This window comes from Alosa alosa, chromosome 5, assembly GCF_017589495.1.
Source record: "Alosa alosa isolate M-15738 ecotype Scorff River chromosome 5, AALO_Geno_1.1, whole genome shotgun sequence".
Classification (NCBI taxonomy): Eukaryota; Metazoa; Chordata; class Actinopteri; order Clupeiformes; family Clupeidae; genus Alosa; species Alosa alosa.
In genome coordinates this window covers 18,065,774-18,089,349 of record NC_063193.1, presented here as the reverse complement: position 1 = coordinate 18,089,349, position 23,576 = coordinate 18,065,774, and the positions used below count along the sequence as shown (strand labels likewise).

The following is a 23,576-nucleotide window of genomic DNA, read 5'->3' as shown; positions in this document are numbered from 1 at the left end:
CTGCCTGCTGCTAAAGACATGTGCAATGAACTCCTTGGGGAGGCTGCAGCTAAAAAAAATAGCTCAGGTACCGCTTTTTGCAAACACTGTCCATAGACGAATTGATGATATGTCAGAGGATATTGAGGCACAGTTGTTAGAGAGGGTGAATGGGTCACTGTGGTACGCTATCCAAGTTGGTTGGTTGCAGGTCACTGGCCAGAGTGTTTGAGTTGCGAGAGCCGCTGCAGAGATTTCTTACAGAAAAAAAGTCACCGTTAGCTGCATATTTTAGTGATGAGGACTGGGTGTCAAAACTCGCTTACCTGTGTGATATATTCGGGTTGCTTAATGACCTCAACCTGTCACTCCAGGGGAGAATGACGACTGTCTTTAAACTGGCAGATAAAGTCGCTGCATTTAAAGCCAACCTTGATTTGTGGGGACGACGAGTGGATCGGGGTGTATTTGATATGTTCAGTAGTGGGGGTTTTGGGAGAGACTGAGGCAGGGCCCTTTCTCTCGCAGCTTGTGCGCGATCACCTTGTTGCGCTTTCAAATGAGTTTGAGCGTTACTTCCCATCCTCCAGAAGATCCACGGCAAACCAATGAGTGGGTCCGCAACCCATTTGTCAATATCCCGAATAGTCCTTGTCTTGTGTCAGCTTGTCAGCGCAGGAGGAAGATCGAAATTGCAAATGACGGTGGTCTTAAGAGTGGGTAGGCTATGAGGAAACCTCTCCGGCGGGTTTTTGGATGAAACCCAAAGCAGAATATCCCGAGATAGCCGTAAAAGCGCTGAAAACGTTGCTACTATTTCCCACCACGTATCTATGCGAGGCCGGGTTTTCGGCAATGACTGCAACTAAGACCAAATTGCGCAATCGACTGGACATTTCAAACACACTGAGGGTGTCACTGTCTTCCATCACCCCCAGATGGAACCTTCTTGTTGCAGGGAAACAAGCACAGGGCTCCCACTGTATTCGTAATGCACGTTTAGTTCCCATGTTTTGTTACCATATTTTGTTAAGCACGTTCACACATGATAGATGTAGCTTCAAGTTGTTCAATTTTCATAGTTAATAGCCTATTGTTAAAATGTCACTTCTTCAAGTTCACGTTTTTCACATTTTTAAGAGTTCGTTGCCTTCACTGTTGATACATAACTGGAGCTAGTTCTTTTCAAGTAATGCATGCACAACACATATGGAACATGGAACCCCCGACCCCCCCACCGGTCCGTGAGAAAAAAAAATGGGAATCAAACACAAATCAAACACACACACACACACACACACACACACATGTATGTGTGTGTGCATGTGTGTGTGTGTGTGTGTGTGTGTGTGTGCATGTGTGCTTGCATGTGTGTGTTCTATTATATTATTGAGACCTTTATTGAGCAGAAAGGAAATAGGGGGATCTGCATGACTTTGCTCTACAAAATTGTCTTCACTGTACTGTGAAATGAGGTCATTTGACTTTGTACGACTCCCTACGTTTACGTTACACACACACACACACACACACACACACACACGCAAATACAAATAGAGCATTAATGAATAACTTCAAGGTTCTGTTTAAACGCTGTCAGAGGTGAATTCAGGTCAGTGCACCTTCATATGATAATGATTATTATAATTCACAGTTTAATAAAAGAAAAACTGGACTCAGCAAATGTATACGCAGACTGCATGATCATCATTAATAATACTTATGATTCTTAAAATGCAGTTTCAACCTAATTAATAGCATGCAACATTGTTGTTGCTAGGCTCAGTTTTGTTATGACGTGGGTGAAATCTAGTTGAGACCATCTGGCTTATGTTTAGGTCTATGAATGACCTACTGATAAAATGTTTCCCCTGTTAGATGTTAATGATTTTTAAAATATGGTCAAACATCAACAGATTTTTTTCCCAGTGAACTCAAATCCAGCTGTCTGCAACATGTTTAAATCCTTTGCAAACAATGTCATGATAAAGACCGTAATCAACTGAATTCTGCAGAAACTGTACATCTGAATTGGGATGTTTATATTCTTAAGGACATTTAGGGTCATTTACTTCTCTTCACAGTTCTTGATTATGAATTTTGATTCCATATGCAAAATCAGTGGCATACCCCTGCACACGTGATTGCATAGGCAATGATATGAACTTGAACACCCATGAACTTCAATTTACCAAAGTGGCAACAAAGATAACCAAAAAAGTAGAGCATGTGAACAGTATGGTGCATGCTAGTTTCACTGGCATTTCCCTTAAACAGCTCACACTGTTTACAGTCCTCCCAAAAGAGTTCTCAAAGGGCTGTAGACATAATGGCTTTTCAAGTGACTGCGCTGTCTCCTTTAAGCTTTCTGCCACTGGCAGCACACCAGATGTGAGAACCTATGATTATAGCAGCTGGGTTCAGTGGGGGTGGGGGAATCAGCAGCATGCTCTCTCTCTCTTCTGTGGTGAGTTGCAGACTCTGCTGTGTGCTCTGTGGTGGGGACTTCCAATTCGGACACTTGATGGAGGAGGAGGGGGACCAGGACCACTGTTGCTCATCTGCTGTTAATAGCTACAGCATGCTTAGACTTGAATTTTCATGTACTAAAACAGCCAGGGATAAGTTCCTCCTCACTCCACTTCAACATGTCTGATTTACACCAGCAGTTTTGGTCTAAAAGTAGTGAGCTGTGTTCCATACTGAATTTGAAGGAAAGTAGTTGCCCATAAAACAGTTAGTGTTGATTTAAGCTATCCTATCGTTACTGTCTGCCTATGCTCATATACTGAATATATATATATATATATATACACACACACACATATGTGTGTGTGTGTGAATAGCGTACCGGTATATATGTGTGTGTCACCAGCAGCTTCCTGAAATGTAGTTTCTATGAACGTACCCACATCACGCCCCTGTTGTTGGATTAGCCATCGGAGCCTTGTAGTGCTTCCTTCTCTTGATGCATATTTTTTTGTTACAAAGCTTGTAGGCTGCTAGTGCCATACAACTTTTAAATGAAGGTAAAGATTACAGTTTCAAAACAATTGTGGAATTAAAGCCTGTGGCAACTTTACAGAGAGTGACTCAGAATAACCCCTCCCCATCCCTGGAAAGCATGCTAAGACACATCAAAGAAGCATAAAAATATTTACAACATAATTAGCAAACATAAATTCACATGCTAAAAAAAACCATACAGGATTTATGATGGTGGTGGCATCTCTTTACATCTCTGCTTAAAGCTATATATCATATGCTGATTTATTACTGTACAATACCTCAGCATTTTATATACTTAAACACATAACTCTAAATTCTCTCTAAAAGATAGAAACAGTTAATTAAAGTAATACGTCATTGTGACCTCAAAATACAACTCAAGTAAACAATCTCAAACATTTATTCAATGGGTTTACATATTCAGAAAGACAATTTAGCATTTTTTTACATTTGTTTTTTATTTTTCTTGTTGTAAGAACTAGGAGCATTCACAGCACTGTCCAGCTGAATTGGCTAGGTGGCCGTCGAATCCTCAGGAGTTGCCATAGAGGGACACTTCGGTCGTCCTGATGCCGGCAGCAGGTTTTCCCAAAACCCCCGCTGAGCCCTTCAGGAGGAGGAGAAAAACACACCAAGCCTCATTGCTCCCAGCCTTGCAACGTATCATTCATGTTAATGAAAATTGCCTCAAACTTAAAATGTCAATATGAAATGTGCAAACTACACAAAGACTGAACTATAGAATGAATCCTGCAAATGTTGCAAGAGAGAATGATAAACCCTCTGGAGTAAGAGTGTAAGAGTTACCTAACTCTAGCCTAGAAATCTAGACGCACCCTAGCGGCGGCAAATTAATTTGCTCATCCTGTACGTCTAGTATCAAACCATAGGGATTTCTATTGGCTGACGCCGTGGACTTCATCCAATCACAGCGCTCTATTTTGTTAGAGAGTCTTAAGGCGGGCTTAACAGGATAACGACAGTCCTGCGACTGTGAACAACAAGAAAGGTGGCTATGGCGAACGAAGAGCGGTTGTTTGAATCGGCGTTGGCGTCAACTTTGGAGGAGTTGGACTTGTGCTTTTCTTTGAAAGTTGAGCAACACAATGCACTTAAGTCATTACTTTCGAAGAAGGATGTATTTGCCGTTTTGCCGACCAGATACGGATATGGTCGTAGCGCTGGCCTATTGCATGCCTAGGCAGTTTGAAAGACAATTCTCTGCCCGCCCCTTGGATTAAGCGAGGTGAATGGTTCGATTCCAGACTATACATTTCAATGATATAGGATGGCCCGCCAGGCTAACCTAACTCCTGATTAATCCTAAAACAACAAATGCCACAACAGAATGGTCCAGCAGCTGGGAACAAGCGTAAAAGTTATTCAACAACTCACCTGGCCCGCACCCAGGGTTTGGAGTGCAGCTCCAGACTTTTCCCCCACATGTCATGCTTGTCGGACGCTGGGGGCAGGAAGCCTCTCTCTGGGGCCAGCTCCTCTGCCAAAGCGCGGATGTGATAGGGCTCAAACCCACAGCAGCCTCCGATGTAACGGATTCCTACTCTGTATGCCTCCCTGGCATACTTTTGCATGTCCCACCTGGTCATTGCCCGCGACTCCAGTGCTGAAAAAACACATTGCGATTAGGACACAAACACATCCACACAACTAAAAAAAAACAGAATGTGATGATCTGCATACGATGTAAACCCGTATTTCATTGAAAATAAAACATAGACATGTCAAAAGTTGAAATTGAGGAATTTTACTATTTTAAGACAAATATAAGCTCATTGCTCATTGTGTCAACATATCCTGCCATTCAGGCAATGTGTTTTTCAAGGATGGGCTTAAATATACTGCTCCAAAAAGGGAACACTTAAGGGAACACTTACACAATTGTGTTTTCCACAATTGTTAAAACACATTTTTTGAAACCTTCCACCCTTTTCTCCATTCTCAAACACCATTACAGAATGTCTGACAGTTCTTGCAAAATAAAACACTCGCCTCAACAGTTGTACTTGTGCTCAGAACCAAACAGTGTCAGAGTACCGATCCAGTGTATGATTGAAGTGTTCCCTTAATTTTTTTGAACAGTATATTTGAGGACATATTATAACAGCATGGCTCCATAGTAGATGATTCTAGGTACTAAAATGCCCTGCCTGCAGTCCAGACATTTGGCGCATCATGAAACGGAAAACACGACAAAGAAGACCCCGGATTACTGAGCAGCTCAAATCCTATTATGGGCAAGAATGGGACAGCATTTCACTCTCCAGACTCCAGCAACTATCTCTCAAATGTTTAGAGACTGTTGTTAAAAGAAGAAGTGATGCAACACAGTGTAAACATGCCTCTGTCCCGAATGAAACGCATTGCTGGCATCAAATTAAAAATAAACTTATATTTAAAAAAAAAAAATACAATTTCTCTGCTTTAACAATTGATGGGTTGTCTTTGCACTATAGAAGAAATTGACTACGTGACTATTCTCAGGGGAATGGGATTGTACATGGTTGCAGAGAAATTGACTATGTGACTTTTCTCAGGGGAATGGGATTGTACATGTATGAGTTTTGAAAACAGGGTGTGTATGCTGCTCACCAAAGGGAAACTCAGGTAGGCTGAGGTAGCCAGTGTGGTTGCACTCTGGGGTATGGAAGCCCAGGGGCTGTACCATCAGATGGGCCTTCAGTTTGGCAGCCTCCAGACCCTCCTTCATCAGCTTCACTGTCCGCACACAAGTCAGCGGGTCCAGATGGCAGTTGATTCCAACAATCTGGGCCCCTGAACACCATATCATATGGTTAGTGTCATGCTTATTAGGAAAACAAGAGACTGAGGAAAAGGTACTACAAATGTACAAGTGATTTATAGTAATGATAATTTCATAAAGTTACTATGTGAATGGGTCCTCATTTAAATTATGGGCAAAGTGTTGTGTGCACTTAAGTGTTGTGTGAACTTAAGCTACTGTATGTGTAGCATATGAGAACTGAGCTCATCCACCGATGTTTGCACTTAGGATCTTGCAGGGTTTGACTGGAATTTAGTTGTGTTAGACCTTTGGACTTTGCACTTTGCCCATAATATCAAAAAGATTAGGATCCATTGTATGGATTAATATGGAAAAAATGGTGCACAGTGGTGTATAATGGGATATATAATTTTTGTATGTAACATCACCATCACAAGTGACTTACCAGCCTTCACAAGCCTGACTGCGCAGTCCCCTGGGCTGACCCCATCAATGTCCCCCTCTGGAGAGATGCAAAGAGTGGCAGCCACTGGCTTCCCACTGGTCTTCAGAACCTGCACTGCCCACTCGGCCTCTGCCACATGCTCAAAATACTGTTATTAAAAGCAGTAGGGGAGAGAGTGCTGTTACAGGTCATTCAATCGAATAGCTCAGGCTCTACTCTTATCTTGACCTCTACTGGACATAACAGGCCATTATTTAAGTGTAAAGTCAGGCAATGAGCAAAGTGTCTCAGACACAAACTAAAGCTATCGTGGGGTATGTTGGAGCATCAAGATGACCTATCGATATTTGTGCTCATGATCTTGCTAATGGTATTAAATTAGCAAGTAGAAGTAGAAACTGAAGTTACACTTCACACTTTGACCAAAGTTTGAATCAGAACCCGATATCAAATATGTCTTAACATGTATCAGAAACTCTGCTCCACTGTAATTAACATGACTTTGATGTATGTTTAGCCTATATGTTGTTTGAGATACATATCACCACATAAGGCCTTGAAAAGTAAAGGCTACAATTGGATGTCATAAATGCAAAGATATAAACAGGAACTTCACTACCCATTTAAAACAATAGTACCTCCACAATCAGAAAGTCCACATTATTTTTGACGAACACATCTAGTTGTTTCTTGAAGATGGCCTTCACTTCACTCTCACTGCTGCTGTCTTTATAGAGGGGGGTCTGAGAGACCCCCCCTGCAACAAGAGCATTCCCCTCATTGGCCACCTCCCTGGCGAGGTCACAGGCAGCCTCGTTGATTTGTTGACCCTTTGAGACAAAGTATTGAAATATCATATTCTGCCATTAGTCACAGTTGTAGGGGAAAATGTGAAACTTCCATAAACAAAAAATGCAAAGTATGTATTATAAAGTAGGTATGAAGTTCCCAACATTTAATCTGGCACTTGCTGTAAGGTAAATAGGTCTTCTCACTCAAACAAGCTAATAGTGCTACATACTGTATATAACTTTATTTTACAGACTCAAGCTCCAGATAGAAAATTGCACATAACATATTACAAGAGGCGTACATACAAACACACAAACATAAATACAAATATACAAAACATATCTAACATACATACATACATACATACATACATACATACACATACATAAATACATACATACAAAATATACGTAACATACATACATACATACATACATAAATACATACATGCAAAACATACGTAACATACATGAGGCAAAAGGCAAAAGGCCATTCCATTCAGGTGCACCATGTTATGTAACATGTGTTTACTTACTGTTATGTTGGTGACATTGCCACTTAGCTCTAGTTTATCATCACTGGAGTAGAAGGTGAAGGTCTGTATAACATTGGCCCCTGCCCTCAGAAACTCCCTGTGAATCTGTCTCACTGAGAGGAGAGGGTGGGGTGAGCTGGGGGTTGGACTGAACTTTGTTTGACAACAGATAGAGCCACATAACATCAACAGATCCTCGATGTCGGTACTACTCACTGAACTAAAGTGGAGCTCTGATCAGTGAATACAGTCTGCAGTAGCCTACTCCTAACAGAAGACAAAAGTGTTGTTCCAACAACAACCTCATAAAGTAAAAATAGTCTACTATAATTATGTAGCCTATGAGTGTACATTTGTAATACGTAAACATTAATATATCCATGAAATGCTGCACAATATATTGTTCCATCGTCATCAAGGTGTGCATGCATGCACTATAGTCATATTGCAGAATGTGTCTGGCCATTTGCCATCTAACTCAAACTCGTCTGGTTGCAGATTTTTGCTGCATGACACAAAAGGAAAACTTGCATTCTCATTCTCATTTGCGTAACTAATCTAATCGACAGACATCCTTGTAAATCAACTACCTATCTACCTACATTACCCCAAATACAAGCTCTGGGACTGACCTGTGTGTTGCACTTACACAAATAAAACAGCATTAAAGTTCAATAAAGGATGAATCATCCTAAAACTATTCAAGTAGTGAAATGTTTTTATTTTTGGAAATCACAATACTCAAGCTATGTATCACAGAAAAATACTGCAATGTCAGTCTACCAATATTGTGCAGTACATACTGTCTATGGTGCAGTATCCCTTTATCAATAAGAAATTGATGTAAATCATTCCTACCTGCCTCAGGATGCTCCACAGCGGCCTCTGGAGTCCAATGACCGGCCTTGACGTAGCCCCTTCTCTCCAGCGCAATAACATATCCTCCGTCTCCTATGACCACTTCCCCAGCGTCCAGGCGTTCCAAAATGCCCTAAAGCACGGTGAGACGTCATATTTCAATAGATTATTATAGCCGCTAGCGACCAAGGTCAACACAGGCAAGTTTGGTTTTTAACTCAGATTAGCCTACCTGTTTGTAGTGCTGGGAAGCACCTGGCACCGTTTAAAACATTTCTATCTTACTTACACATATTTAAGAATTAAAGAATTAAATACAATTTTCTGGCAAGCAAGATTTTTTAATCGCCTACCAATTATTCACTCCAGCCTATATAACATACAAGCTTCTCATTATATGCTACTTAGCCTACCTTTTTCATTGCTGCTGCTTTTTTGGTCGTCAGTCGAGTAGTGAGAAAGCACTCGGTGCAAGTTATTATAATTTATTGAACAGTGTAACTTACGTCTTCTGTTGCATGCATACAACAACAGATTTAAGAAGGGACACCTTTTAATAAAGGAGTGAACGTTGATGGGCGGAGTTTGTGAAAACATGTAAAAACATTTCACTCACTCATCCTGTTTTTGTTGAGTATGGTAATACGCCTCACACTTGCAACCTTGCATTCCTTTCAATTCTGTTATAGGAACGTAATTGATACAGTGAAAGATCCTCATACATATACAATACTTGTTAGCACTACTTACAACTAGTCTGGCTGATCCTAGCACTTACCACCTGACTAGAACTGACACTTGACTGTTTAAAAACAGCACTCACTGATGCACTTATTCTCATTGTACTCTACCTTTTTTAAATTGTTATCAGTGCAATATATCAGAATAGGTTGAAGTAATAGGGTAACAGCCATTGGTCAAGTATTAAATAAAAAGTATTAAGTATTAAGTACGGCCACAATCCAGGCTGTAGGAGGGAGGGAGGGGATGTGCATAATGTGCTAATATAGCATGTAAACAGTGTAGCAGTAAAACAGTAGGCTAGTGGACAGTACGTACACAAACATGGAGAAGGTGAAGAGGCAGACAGACTATGCAGAGAAGTCTATCTCTCCTCTATACCCTTAAGTGAAGCATTAAACAGTTCTGCTCTAATTCATGTCAAAGGTGTTATATAGGGTTGAGGTCAGGACTCTGTGCAGGCTAGTCAAGTTCATCCACACCAAACTCCACCAAACCCCACCTTATGTATTTTGGCTGTACTGAAAGACCTTGTCTTCTTAATTATTATTAGTGGAGTGGAGGTGATTATTATTAGTGCAGTGGAGGTGAGGGCTACTTATTGGACCACAGAACTAAGCTGCAGTGTGTCTAGCCTGGGAGTGTTTACCAGTCCTCCGCATGGACATATGCAGAAGGCAGAAGAAGTTGCTCAATTAAGATAGATAGATAGATAGATATCTACTACTTATTGATCCCCAGGGGAAATTCAATTAACGATGAATGGTTAAACTGAACACATGACAAGATGCTGCATGAGAAATGGGAGCACATAGATCAGGTGAGACCAAGACCAATTTGTTCGGCTCAGTGTGACCCCTGCCTGTGAGTGCAGAGTTCTGATGATGAAGCCAGTGACCTAACAGTGGGACAAGTAGGAGGTGGGATTATATAGGATTGCATGAGTTGAATGTTGTCTGCTGTACCAAAATGAATTTAAATATGATGCCAATTATTTTATTCTAAAACATACCTTAGAATGTAGTAAATTATTGCACATTTGTGTTTCAGTGTGTGTGTGTTTGTGTGTGTGGTGTGTGTGTGTGCGTGTGTGTTGTGTGTTTGTGTGTGTTTGTGTGTGTGTAAGAGAGAGATGCATTTGGGTTTTGAAAATAGTCAAGAAGGCATGTTCCTTATAGGTACCAGGTTAGAGTAACAATAATTTCCATTAGTATAAAGCCTTGCCTAACTTCTAGATACCCCTTGTATAAAAGTCTAGTTCCGCCACTGTTTGCAAAGCCATTAATTTACATATGTTATATATGTTTGTGACCTTGTAATCTCTTCAGACTTCCTTTTATATCCAAGTACTGTACGTGTATGTATTCAATTTTTGTCATAGGCTGTAATCCAGTAGTCAAATGCTGAAGCTTATCAACAGCAGAGTTGATAACCCTGAGCGGAGGTGGCCTGGTACTATCACATCACAAGATTTGAGAGGTATTTATGTATCCAGTTCAGTAGGCCTAGTTACTTGTCAGATGGATGAATATCATTTTACATGTTGAATCATTTACTATGGGAATTGATGTTGTTTTTAACATAAAGAAGGAATAATGATTATACATATGACATAAAGGAATATGATCTCTGATATCTCATCTCTGATCTCTGATGTGGCTCATATTTTGATTCTGAACAAAGTCCAATCAGGAGGGAACTTGTACTACAGTAGTCTGACAGATAACGAATTAGAGAGCTGTGCAAAATGTTATTTTCTTTACCTCAACTTTGTCTGATTTAAAGCAGCTGCTTTGGTCTAAAACTAGTGAGCTACTGTATGAACCATAATGAATTTGAAGATGATACCTAGCTGTCCATAAAGCATACCTCATAAAGTAGCTAATCACTCCACAGCGTTCAAGCTCTGCACCACCTTTTAGGACATGTCAGTGCAATACAAATGGTGAAAAATACAAAATATGGTGAAAGACTACTGTACATCTCAAAATAATTGTGCAATCCTGTGGGAACTGCACAGAGAGTAACCCCTCCCTCATCCCTGTAAAGACTGTCAAGCCGCTTCAAAGAAGCATAAAAATAATTACAACATAACATAAATACACAAAACAAATAAAACAGCGTACAGGACTGTTCCTAGCATATGTTGTAATTATTTGACTTTATACACAGACATTTAAGACTGGCAGCCTTAACCCTTTACCCCCCACAAGCACGCCATATGGCAACTGTGGCAAGGAAAAACTCCCATATTCCAGGAAGAAACCTTGAGCAGAACCTGACTTAATAGGGGGAGCCCATCTGCTTCTGGTTGGCTGCGCCCTCCAATGGCAGCAGATGTAGAATAATCTGAAAAAGTAGTCTACAAGATAAGATGAGTTAACTAAAGGCTTTCCTATACAGGTATGTTTTCAGATCTTTTTAAAAAATATTTACTGAACTCGCCTGCTTGATGTACAGAGGCAGTTTGTTCCATAGTTTTGGGGCACAATGGATACGAATGGGTACGATTACGATTCACATTCGCTGGTAGACCTCTTACAAGTATAAAAGTTATGTCTTAAAAGCAAATCAGTAGATGAGCAAAGATCTTGTAGACATTGGTTACTTCTGCGTGCAGTCTTTGGTGCAATAGCTGTGTGTTTTTCTTTATCAGCTCTGTGTATGTTCACAACTGATGATGAATGTGTGTATTTGCATAATTGTGTAGCTGCACTTTCTTGGTGGCAGTCAAGCCTCAGGAGTTGCCATGGAGAGGCACTTTGGTCATCCTGATGCTGGCAGAAGGTTTTCCCAGTACTCCCGCCGGGAGGGGGAAAGAAACACCAAATCTCATTGTTCCCAGCATTACAGTGAATCATTGATGTGGATAACAAATACATTGCCTCAAACTTAATGTGACAATATGAAATGTGCAAAACACATTAACACTGAACTATTGAATGAATCCTGCAAATGCTGCAAGAGAGAATGATAAAACTTCTGGAGAAAGAGTGTAAGAGTGGCGTGCAGAAACATCACTGACCCTCCGATGTTTGCACTTACAGTATGTATCTGAAACTCTGCTCCATGACAATTACTGTACCATGAATTTGGTGCATTCTTTATATGCTGCTTGAGATACTGGGGTACATGTCACCTACAGTATGGCCCTGAGCAGTACAGGCTGTCATTGAATGACATACATGCAATTCATACATGATAAACAGGAACTTCACTTTCCATTCAAAACAAGATTCCTACTGTACCTCCACAATCCAAAAGTCCATTTTATTTTTGTGAACATTTGGCCTTTTTCATAATCATTTACAAAAAAAATATTTTATTAAACATATATAATATAAAATAAGTGATTGTATTATTCACCCCCTTCAAGTCAGCATTTAGTAGATGCACCTTTGGCCACAATTAAAGCATTGAGCCTGCGTGGATAGGTCTCAGTTAGGCTTGCTTAATTTTTCTTTACTCCATTTTTCTTTGCAAAACTGCTCAAGCTCTGTCAGGTTGGAAGGGGATCGGGTGTGAACAGCCCTTTTTAAGTCCAGCAACAGATTTTCTATAGGATTGATGTCTGGGCTTTGACTCAGCCTCTCCATAACATTCACCTTGTGGTCTTTAAACCATTACTTTCTGTGTAGTTTTCTCTTTATGCTTCTGCTCATTGTCTTGCTGGAAGTAAATCTTCTCCCAAGTCATAGATCTCTTGGAGACTGAATCAGATTGTCCTTCAGGATTTCCATATGTTTTGCTGAATTAATTTTACTTTTACCTTTACAAGCCTTCCAAGGCTTGCTGTCGAAAAGTATCCCCACAATATGATGCTACCACCACCATGCTTCAAATTAGGGATGCTGCGTTTTCGGTGATGTGCAGTGTTTGATGTCCGCCAAAAATAGCATCTACTCTGATGGCCAAAAAATAAAAATAAATTTTGGTGTCATCAGACCAATGAACCTTCTTCCATTTGACCTTGGAATCTCCCACATATTTTTGGGCGAACTTTAGTCGAGATTTAATAAGAGCTTTGCTATTCACCCATAGAGCTTTGACTGGTGAAGAACTTGGGCAAAAGTTGTATGCATAGTTTCTCCCATCCCAGCTGCTTTTAATTTCTTCAGAGTTGTCAAAGGTGCCCTGGTGGCCTCCCCCACCATTATTCTTCTTGAATGGTCACTCAGTTTGTGGTGACGGCCTGCTCTAGACAGATTTGCACATTTGCCATATTTCTTACAATCCTTAATGATGGATTTCACTGAATTCCAGGGGATGTTCAGTGACTTGAACATTTTTTTGTATCCATCCCCACACTGTTGCTTTCAATAACCCTTTCTTTGAGTTGTTTGGAGTGTTCTTTTGTCTTCATGGTGGAATTATAGCCAGGAATACTTATTGACCAATGACTGGACCTTCCAGACACAGGTGTCTTTATATTACTATACTATACACATTCACTGTACTCAGATTTCCATTTCAGGGGGAGACCGGGGCTGGTTGGAGCAGGGGCAGGTTGGAACAGGGGCAGGTTGAAACACTGTTAATATCCAGGCTACTAGAGGGAGATGCAACAAAATTCCAACACTAAACTGACGGCCTTATTGAGTAGAGTAAACTCACGTATGTAACTGGTCTCCAGGTCATTAACCCTTTAGGTGAGAACAACATTTTAATTTTGTAGTGTCAAAACTTAGAATATGCACCTCCCACTAAATACATCCTAGAAGGGTAATAGTTAGGGATATAAAAAAAAATATTCATTATAATTGATTGCTAGGGGACTCATTTATATCTTAAAATGAAGTTTGAAAACCTGAGGTGACTGATATTAGCAGGCTAACAGCATTTGTGCAAAAAAGTTTGACCTAATGTGGGCGGGGCAGGTTGCCACACTGATTTTGGGGTTGGTTGGCACATACATTCCCTATGGCTATTTTGTGACAAATCTATACACTTTGTATTTTACACATAAAAACATCATCAATCTTTATTTTAGCATTGTTATTGTAATTACTGAACATAGTTTTACATTTGGAAGCATTTCAGACATTTTTAAACATTTGAAGTAAAAAAAAAATCGGTAGGGACCAAATTGGTCTTGACGGTGGGCCCTACTGAAGAAAAACACACAGGAAAGACATCAGCAAAGCCCTACAGGCAGTGATATAAATGAACACTTCAAACAAAAGCAAAAGGGGTACTGCAAAGGACTATAACATAGGTGTTCCAACCAACCCCGACTACATGTGCCAACCAATCCCGTGCATGGGGCAGGTTGGCATACGTGCACAACACCACTTTAATCATATATAACTCAAAACAAGGGATAATTTGTTGACATTGAATGTATACATAGCTGAGATCCCAAGCTTTCAGTTAATCACACTTTGACAATTTCAACGCACTGTAAGATGGAGAAATATAGCCGAGAGTGAAAAGTGTTCCAACCAGCCCCGGTCTCCCCTAATTGTGAGACTGCACCAATTGGCTAGCCTAGAAATCTAGACGCACCCTAGCGGCGGCAAATTAATTTGCTCAGCCTGTACGTCTAGTACCAAACCATAGGGATTTCTATTGGCTGACGCCATGGACGTCATCCAATCACAGGGCTCTATTTTGTTAGAGAGTCTTAAAGGAATTATCCGGAGTAAAATGCACTTTAGATCAATTTACGGATGATTGGGAGTACATACGTTGAGTTGACATCAAAATCATGTCATTCGGATGTGTTTTGAGAAAGTTCGATTTTATCGTTTTTAGTCAAATCTCGTTAGCGTGGAAGTGAGAAAGGCATATTATTTCGCCGCTACAAAACGCTATTTTTATACCTCTTCTACAGTTCCAAACAACATTGCACTTACGTGGTAGTGAGTAGAGGGTCCCTAAAGCCAAACCGAAGTATCCCGAGGTCTTTATGTGGTCGGATAGAGAGTCCAGAATGAATTTCATCAAGCCAGTACCTTCCCGAAATGTTGCCATCTTTGCTGCCATCCTTAGGGGAAAGTCTGTAGTCGTTTGCCAAATTGGAAATTTTCGCCGCTTAAAAAAAAAAAAAAGTATTAGTCCAGTATTTCTTTTGAAATTGAAATGAAGTTGTATGGACTGGACTATGTTTTTAAACGGCGACGAAATTGTGAATTTCCAGAGCACACTTGGCAATTGACTCCTACAGCATCCAAAACATATTGATGTCAATGGTGCATTTTGCCCATATTCAGGGTGGAAAGTGAAAAAGAAAGATTTGCATAAGACAAGTCAAATTGGTGTTTTTAAAAAGAAAAGATCATGGAGAATAAAGAAAAAAATATTTATGGATTCCCACAAGGTATTTGGGTGCTCTGAAAATGAGAACCAAAATGATTTTTTAGACTTGTAAAGTCTGCTGTTCAGACCCTGAAGGAATTTATTTTCTGTTCATTGTTTTTTGTGAGAGTGTTTCTACTTATCTCAGTAAGGAAAATAAATCAAGAGCCTATGTTGAGTACAAATATGTCTTCTGAAGGCTTAAACAGAGCCCAGCCAAAAACTCCAATAAAATTTGTATCAACTTTGAGGGACAGCTATGACCATGCAGGATTATCCAGACCAAACGTGACGATTTTGCTACATACTATTCCTATTTATGTACCAGCATGCAAAATTTGAGCCTCCTACATGGTTTAGTTCTTGTCTCTAGTTCCGCTGTAAATTCTAAGACATACAAGAGGCCAGCAATCACATTAAATGCTTTTCTTTCATTGTGTCTTTAATTATAAGTGCATTACTTTAAGCCTACAAGCATTTGCATTTTTTATTTTCTTGTGGACTTCATCACCATACCCCAAATACTGTATAATTTAATACAGTGGCAAAATTAATTTGAATTAGGTTGGTTAGGTTAGGTTGATATGTTTTGCCATGGTTGTGAGAGTATTGAAATCAGAATGAATGTCTTTTCTAGAATGCTGACATGCTTTTTGTAGGTTAGCAACAAATAATTATTGTTTTTAAATATACTGTCATTACTCTGAATAAGACTGTAAAGTGATATTTCTTTGCGATATCTGAACAAAGTCTGATGCCATATGCTTATTTGCCAGGCCTTGTAAAATTGTGTAAATTCTGTAGAGTCTGTAATATGACGTTTCAATATATTTGAATCAGAGCACAGGCATAAAGTTATAAAAGGCAGGCTATGTTTCTTAATGGAGACACAAAAACTCTTCAGTGTATGTAAGATATCTCAGTTTATTGGTTGGGGGACTGTACAGCACATAAGATTCATGTGAACACATCAGTGCATGTCCAGTAGTTGCCAATGCATACGGGCTGCATGATGAAATTGAAAGAAATGGCAGTTTCTCCCTTCCCTCCTACTCCCTCTCTCCTCCTCCCTTCTCTCCTACTCCCTTCTCTCCTACTCCCTCTCTTCTCCTCCCTTCTCTCCTACTCCCTCTCTCCTCCTCCCTTCTGTCGTACTCCCTCTCTCCCCGCACTGTTCTTTCTGGCACTGCTACTTAAATGGTCGCTGTTTGTCAAGGTGGATGACGCAGCGTTTTAGGCGCTACTCTTGGCTTTCCTTTGCATCTCCAGCAGGTGCTGGATCTCCTGAGCGGACGTGGCCTCTGCGTGCTGGAGGAGATCGGCATGGCCCTTAGTCACCCCCCAGCCCTCAGGATGTGACATAGTGGCACAGTCGGGGCGTCCAGAGGATGGCCTCAGGCCCTCCCAGTAGTCTTTCCGGGACCTGGGGGTGGGGGGTGGGGGATATACATATGATATACATTCCAGGAATATACATATGTGCACATATTTAGTAAGATGGATGGGTATATGCTGAATAATTTTACATGTTGAATAATTTATAGTGCAAATTGATAACCATGTTGTTTTTCACATGAAGAAGGAATCCAAATAAACATATGGTCATCTATGCCATCTATATCTGTCGTCGTGGCTCAAATATTGATTCTTTAGTAAACAAAATCCAGTCAGGAGGACTGAATTACTTGAATTACTTGAATTAGCTTGAATTACTCTGACAGATAAAAATTATCTTTGGTGTTTAGGTAGACAGCTGAGGGTAGTGTCTTTCCTAATCATCAGACAGCAGGGCGGAGACTAAATCAATAGCTGAGTCTGTGACCAAAACCAAAAGAATTTGGAGTATTGAGTGTTGAGAGATTAGATACATGGTCATCAGTGTGATGCACCTAAATTATACAATAGACAGCGCAAGCAGCAATATATCAGCAGTGAAAACTAGACATGAAAAATTGACATTAGTCTCACCTGGCCCTGACCCATGGCTTGGTGTGCATTTCCAGACCTTTGCCCCACAGGTCATGCTTCTCGGACGCTTTGGGCAGGAAGCCTCTCTCTGGGGCCAGCTCTTCTGCCAAAGCGCGGATGTGATAGGCCTCAAACCCGCAGCAGCCTCCGATGTAACGGATTCCTACTCTGTACGCCTCCCTGGCATACTTCTGCATGTCCCACCTGGTGAGGATTCTGGGTTCCAGTGCTAAAATGTGAAATATGCAGTAGTGTCTCAGTTAGCTGAAATGAAACCGCTAATAACATATATATTTATAGGCTTTTTGTCTACTTTTGTATACAGTAAGATATAGTGTAATGCATGTAAATGATTTTGCTTAAGGCACATTGTATTGTTTACTATGCATTATACTACTTTACACATTTCTTTAAGAACATGGTGTGACGGTGTACCAAAGGGGAACTCTGGGAGGTCGATGAAGCCCTGACGGTTGCAGTCTGGAGTGTGGTAGGCTAGGGGCTGGACCATGTAGTGGGCCTTCAGTCCTGCACGCTCTACCCCCTCTTTCATGAGCCTGACAGCCTCCACGCAAGTCATGGGATCAAAGTGGCAGTTGACGCCCACAATCTGAGCACCTGTGTGTAAGGATAGAGTTTTACATGTGCTAAGAAGGGCAGTAAATGTCAGGCCATTATCATGGCTGCCATCCAGCTTTTTTATGCTGTTGTTATCAGCAGTGAGGCGCACTGTAAATAGACGTACCTGCTTTCACCAGCCTGACAGCACAGTCACCAGGGCTGACACCGTTCAGGTCTCCCTCTGGTCCGATGCACATGCAAGCAGCCACTGCCTTCCCAGTGGTCTTCAGGACTTGGACTGCCCACTCAGCTTCCTCCACGTGCTCAAAGTACTGCCGAGCCAAAGGAAAATTTAACATCATAAATATATGACTTCAACAGTATGACAGGGGCAGAGAGTTCAAAGAGAGAGATTGCATTTATGGCCACAGTATCACAAAATGTATTCATAAGCCATTATGCATACAGACCTCTGCAATGAGGAAGTCCACGTTCTTCTTTATGAAGACATCGACTTGTTTCTTAAAGATGGCCTTCACTTCAGTCTCGCTCTTGCAGCTCAAGTAGGAAGGAGTCTGGCAGATGCCACCAGCAACCAGTGCATCTCCCTCACTGGCCACCTCTCTGGCGAGGTCACAGGCGGCCTCGTTGATCTGTTGGCCCTGTAATCCGAAGAAAGTAGAACACAGTGATCAGGGACTGTCGGTCACATAGTTTCTCAATGGCTTTAACAGAAGTACTGGGAGATAGCAAAAACTTACAGTGAGAGACACCTTCCAGCCTCTATTAACCAGTTTATCATCGCTGGCGTAAAATGTGAATGTCTGCATGACATTTGCCCCAGCTCTCAGGAACTCCCGGTGGAGCTGGCGAACTGCAAGCCAAACACCATACTGTCATCAAGAGGTCACAAACGAGTAGGCATAACAGAGCCTGTCAACACATCTTTGCCAGTAATGTCTTTAATCATATGACATGGTTTATAGTCTAGCAAAGACACAGACACAACAGATGAACATTTGTCCCATGAAAATGTGCCTCAATTAAGACCAAAGATTCTAGAACAGAGAACAGCTCCGCTCTAGAATCTTTGATTAAGAATGAAATGGAAACTGTCCTGCAAGACTGGTTGTTCGAAAGTCATTTATTCGATTTGGACCAGCTGCTCCAGGGCCAGCTTTTAGTTGCAGCTAAACAGCCAGCAGTTCAGTTTACACTGTTGGAAAGAACCATAGAGGAATCTCACCAGCATCTGGATGGGTGCAGTTAGCCTCAGGGGTCCATGGTCCAGCCTTGACGTATCCTCTCTTCTCCAGGGCAAACACGAACCCCCCGTCCCCAATCACAACCTCTCCTGCATTCAAGCGCTCCAGAACGCCCTTTTTGGAGGAGAACATGTTTATTAACTTGCATTTCATTGAGACAACAGGTTTCCACTAAAAGGGTGGAGGTATTTCAACTAGGTCGGAGGATATTGAAGGCAGCCCCTTGCCCATTCATATTACTCAATCTCCTTAGGAGTATGACCACTCAGTATGACCACTGAGTATTATGGGAGATACTTATCTTGTTATCTTGAAATATATAATGGGAGAAATAGACAAAGAAAATAGTGGAGGAAGTAACTTTAATGCAATTTTACAACTTGTATAACAATTAATTAATACTGTATGGATAACTTTACATGGATAACTTAATTTTATAGGAAGGAAGGAGGAAGGAAGCCCATTTTCAAGTAACAACCTGAACCAACCAACCAGTTTTCCCAAATGTTTGAAAATAATTAACCCACTGCTCAGACAAGGTGTGACTGACATCATCTCAGCCTACCTGGCCCACTGACAGACACTATTGAATAAGACATGCAAAACTGAAAAGGTACTTGTCAAGAGCTAAAGAGAGGAAAGTAAAATGTATACCTTCTTGGTAGGTGCCATATCTTCCAATTTCACGTGCAAACAGCAGCAGCAGCAGCAACAACCCCACTCAAATTCTGAGTCTTGAGTGCTGTAAACTTGTAGAAGCCATGTATATATTCCTGACAGATGGGTGGTTCTGATGTCATAACACCAAAAAGACTGCTGATTGGAACTCGAATATTTGTCCAGACAAATTGTGCAACCAAATGGTGCTAGATCCCTCCGCAACACCACAGCCTGAACTGGATCCATGCAGAATGGTCTGCCGTCACGAACGGCTGTAAATCTGACCTTTTTTTATCCAAAAATGTGAAAGTTCAGGCTTAAAGGAAATCTATTTTCTGTAAGATTACATAAATGGCAATCCTCAAGATATCAACATGCTGACACACTGTCTAATTCAGAAGGCAATTGCAAAATACAGTTAAAATCATTAAATCAATATCAAGGAAGATAAAATTTGGATTATGAAGGAAAAATGAGCTAATCTTTTAGAAATAGAAAAGAAATCTTTGACATGTCTTATTTGAAATGATCAAACAGTGTATCATGGCCTTAGTTAGGTGATAGAAAGTATTACTGCCACTGGGTTGTCGTCTAGTGCACTAAACAATCTGTATCAACCATCTGCATGTCTTATCAACAGAAATGTTATTTTTGTAGTATTAATTATGAAAGCCTGTGAGAATAAAACTACATATGCAGTTCCATTAGTTGTCTGTTTGAGGCTGCTTGAGTTAACACTACTTGGCAGCCTTCTCAGGATGCAAGGGGTCATTTCAGAACAAATGCTTGGTCACATGATTTCCTCATAATTTGCACCATGATATGTCGGCCTAGATCCCAACTCCTGCATTTAACTAAGATCGTCCTTTCTTCAGTCATCGAATACTGTTGGGCAAACACCTAATGACTCTCTTTCACAGTGAGTTTAAGAGTGACTCTCACTCTGTGCCAAATATTAAAAGGGACTCTTATCTCCCCCACCCCACCCCCTCTCTAAACTATGGTGGGGACCTTTGGTCACTACCAGGTGTTACTGGCCTTGAACACAGTAGCAGATTTTAAAAAGCTGTCTATTCTGGGTCAAACCAGTCGTCACACTATATGAATCGAGTCTCTGGTGTTTATCAACAGAGCCAAAGGGCACAATACAAGACACACACACACACACACACACACACACACACACACACACACACACACACACACAACCCCTTTCATCATGGTACTCGTATTACCACAGGCCTATTATATGTGCTTGCAAGGCATTTGCAAGTTGGAAAAGACCTTTTTTGTCATTTTTTCCCACAACTGCACTCCTACACATAAAATTGCAAAACAAAGATATTGAAGACATTAAGCACATTTACTGTTGCAAAATTAGAGCACAAAACACAGATATGATTTTGAAAGTCAGCTATGTTTGTTTTTTATTCCCATGTGAAATCGATGAAATGAAATGCCTGTAAGGGTGTGACTACAACCAGCTAAAGGAAAGTCTGGGTTCTTTACCAAGCAGTGTCAACTGGATCCTCCAGGCGGGAGCTATGGCCAGAGAAACACCAGGGGCATGCTGCAATACACAGTTCAGCAAGGCTGCAAGATTCAACAATTCTATGTACACAAATACCACATTTCACATTTCAATTCAAATCCAAAAGTTGAAAGACTAACAGCAAGACAAACATACATTTTACCGTTAGAATTATGGGTTTCTAAAATTACAAATTAAGTATTACTCTTTAAATTACACAGGAAATGAAGCCATTCAGACATACAGTAAGAGTGACATACAATATGAAAAGATGATGGGGAACTGAGGTTTTACTTAACCCCCACTTCACACTTGATCCCATTCAGATTTAATTTTGTTACATACTATCACCATAGGAGGGCAGCCTTGCACGGCAATATCTGACTTTGGCAACACTGACCCTGTTTATGCCCTGGTCCTGAGAGAGTCTCGGTTCTATTCATGTCAAGTTTTGTTCATTTTATGTAAGATATGCATTCATGCTCACGTGAGTATGAACTTAATGCATTTAATTGCCACACACACACTTTCTAGGCATAAAAAACGAATGAATGATTTATGCATATTTGTAACTCTAAAATGGACCATGGTGTAGTGAGAAGTCCTGCCCCTCAGGCAGAATTAATTAAACAAATGATCAAGAGAAATGATTGGATGATTATATCTTAGATTAATTATTCTGGTCTCAGGAGAACAAATAACTAACTAATACTGTTTGAATAATTGCTAAATTGAAAAACAAATAAAAAAAAGCCTAGTTGAAGATTTCCCTTTGAACATTCTAACTGCATAATAAATGTGAATGTTCTCAAGCACAAACTTACATTCAAATAGGCCTGTAAGATCCATCACACACATACTTAATCACCCTCTGGGTTGTCCACCCTAATCTCTCTCCTTCTCCCACTCCCTTTCTTCCACAATTGTGGCTCTTGCACCTCTTTGGCCTTTTGGTGTTGGGGGGTGGTGCATGGGGCTGAGTGCTAGCAGGATGCGGGATTAGGCTGGGATGTGCTGGAGAGGGGCTAAGCCGCAGCTACGGCACCCTACCCACAAATACACCAGCCAGCCATGAGCAGACTCCCTCTGAAGGGACTGGAAGCCACCCATGACAAAGGCCATGCAATTCTAAGAATGCCTGAGGTCATGCACACACACACACACACACACACACACACACACACACACACACACACACACTAACACACACTAACACACACACACACACTAACACACACTAACACACACACACACACACACACACAGAGTGGGGTTTTCCTGGGCTAGTGGCTGTCCTGGGCTGGGGGCACTCTTGTGTTTCTTTTGAGTCAGGGGGGCCCTCATGGCTTAATGACCACATTACATGAAAATACCCCCCATCCACCCTATTACTTACATATAACCATACAACCGTGTCTACATGCACACACACACACACACACACACACACACACACACACACACCGAGAGAGAGAGAGAGAGAGAGAGAGAGAGAGAGAGAATCTGTGTACACTCCAAACATATTGTTTTGGGATTTCTGTAAATGTCCTATGCACTTCAGTGACACGTGTTGTTTTGGTGTGTCTTGTTTGCATTGTTCTTTGTTCATCTTATAGAAATGGTCATAAATTGAAATTCAGGATAATATGTATGTATAGGCATGTAGATCTACAGAGTAGGAATCACAGTGCTTGTACTGTGTTGGTATGGTAGTGGTTAAAGGTTAAGGTGACCTCACATATCTTTCAAGAGCTTTTTTAAATCAAAAGATCAATGTAAACTCCCACACTGCCCCACTCCGCAACCCTCTTAAATCCATCCAGTTTTATTTGTGTTTCATATGTTGCACATTGCATTGCATTGGTCAAATCAAAAGTGTGAAAAGTCCTAACAATAGTGGCCCAAGTGGTAGTGACACTGGTAGTGAAACTGTCAACGTTCTGTGCTGTCTTATTACATCCCTGTGTAGGCCTTCCACGCTTTGCACTGGCATCTCCTACATTTGAAGAAATGCACTAATACATACGGATGTTGCTCTACAAACTAGGTTAAATGAAAAATATATTGATTCAGTTAAGTTACACCAGGCCGGCACAGCTAGCTGCTTCTAAAAAGTGAAACTTCCGAGGTCATTTAGACACACCCCTTGCTCAGACAGGGAACGTGTTGAG

The 23,576-nt window shown here is 40.9% G+C and overlaps 2 protein-coding genes across 2 annotated transcripts; both read right to left on the bottom strand.

The window, feature by feature from the left end:
* Positions 1-3,372: 3,372 nt before the first annotated feature.
* Positions 3,373-8,902, bottom strand: LOC125294763 (betaine--homocysteine S-methyltransferase 1-like). The gene is made up of 8 exons (XM_048243747.1): positions 8,796-8,902; positions 8,383-8,515; positions 7,525-7,637; positions 6,836-7,027; positions 6,198-6,345; positions 5,599-5,781; positions 4,384-4,612; positions 3,373-3,595 (listed from the first exon to the last, which is right to left on the bottom strand). The coding sequence occupies exons 1-8, from the start codon at positions 8,802-8,804 to the stop codon at positions 3,502-3,504; spliced, it is 1,101 nt and encodes a 366-aa protein (XP_048099704.1). The 5' UTR covers positions 8,805-8,902; the 3' UTR covers positions 3,373-3,501.
* A 7,422-nt stretch (positions 8,903-16,324) lies between these two features.
* LOC125294561 (betaine--homocysteine S-methyltransferase 1-like) lies at positions 16,325-19,974 on the bottom strand. The gene is made up of 8 exons (XM_048243410.1): positions 19,869-19,974; positions 19,196-19,328; positions 18,711-18,823; positions 18,420-18,611; positions 18,134-18,281; positions 17,824-18,006; positions 17,389-17,617; positions 16,325-16,843 (listed from the first exon to the last, which is right to left on the bottom strand). Exons 1-8 carry the CDS (start codon positions 19,884-19,886, stop codon positions 16,654-16,656), a joined length of 1,206 nt encoding a protein of 401 aa, XP_048099367.1. The 5' UTR covers positions 19,887-19,974; the 3' UTR covers positions 16,325-16,653.
* Positions 19,975-23,576: the final 3,602 nt, after the last annotated feature.

What these genes read in the sequence shown, in the direction of transcription:
- LOC125294561 (XM_048243410.1), bottom strand. An exon ending in CTGCACCCATCCAGATGCTG is followed by an intron (nt 18,824 to 19,195) that starts GTGAGATTCCTC and finishes TTTGGCTTGCAG; the next exon opens with TTCGCCAGCTCCACCGGGAG. An exon ending in TGTCAGGCTGGTGAAAGCAG is followed by an intron (nt 18,007 to 18,133) that starts GTACGTCTATTT and finishes CCTTACACACAG; the next exon opens with GTGCTCAGATTGTGGGCGTC.
- LOC125294763 (XM_048243747.1), bottom strand. An exon ending in TGTGGAGCATCCTGAGGCAG is followed by an intron (nt 7,638 to 8,382) that starts GTAGGAATGATT and finishes CTCTCCTCTCAG; the next exon opens with TGAGACAGATTCACAGGGAG. An exon ending in CCTACCTGAGTTTCCCTTTG is followed by an intron (nt 4,613 to 5,598) that starts GTGAGCAGCATA and finishes GTGTTTTTTCAG; the next exon opens with CACTGGAGTCGCGGGCAATG.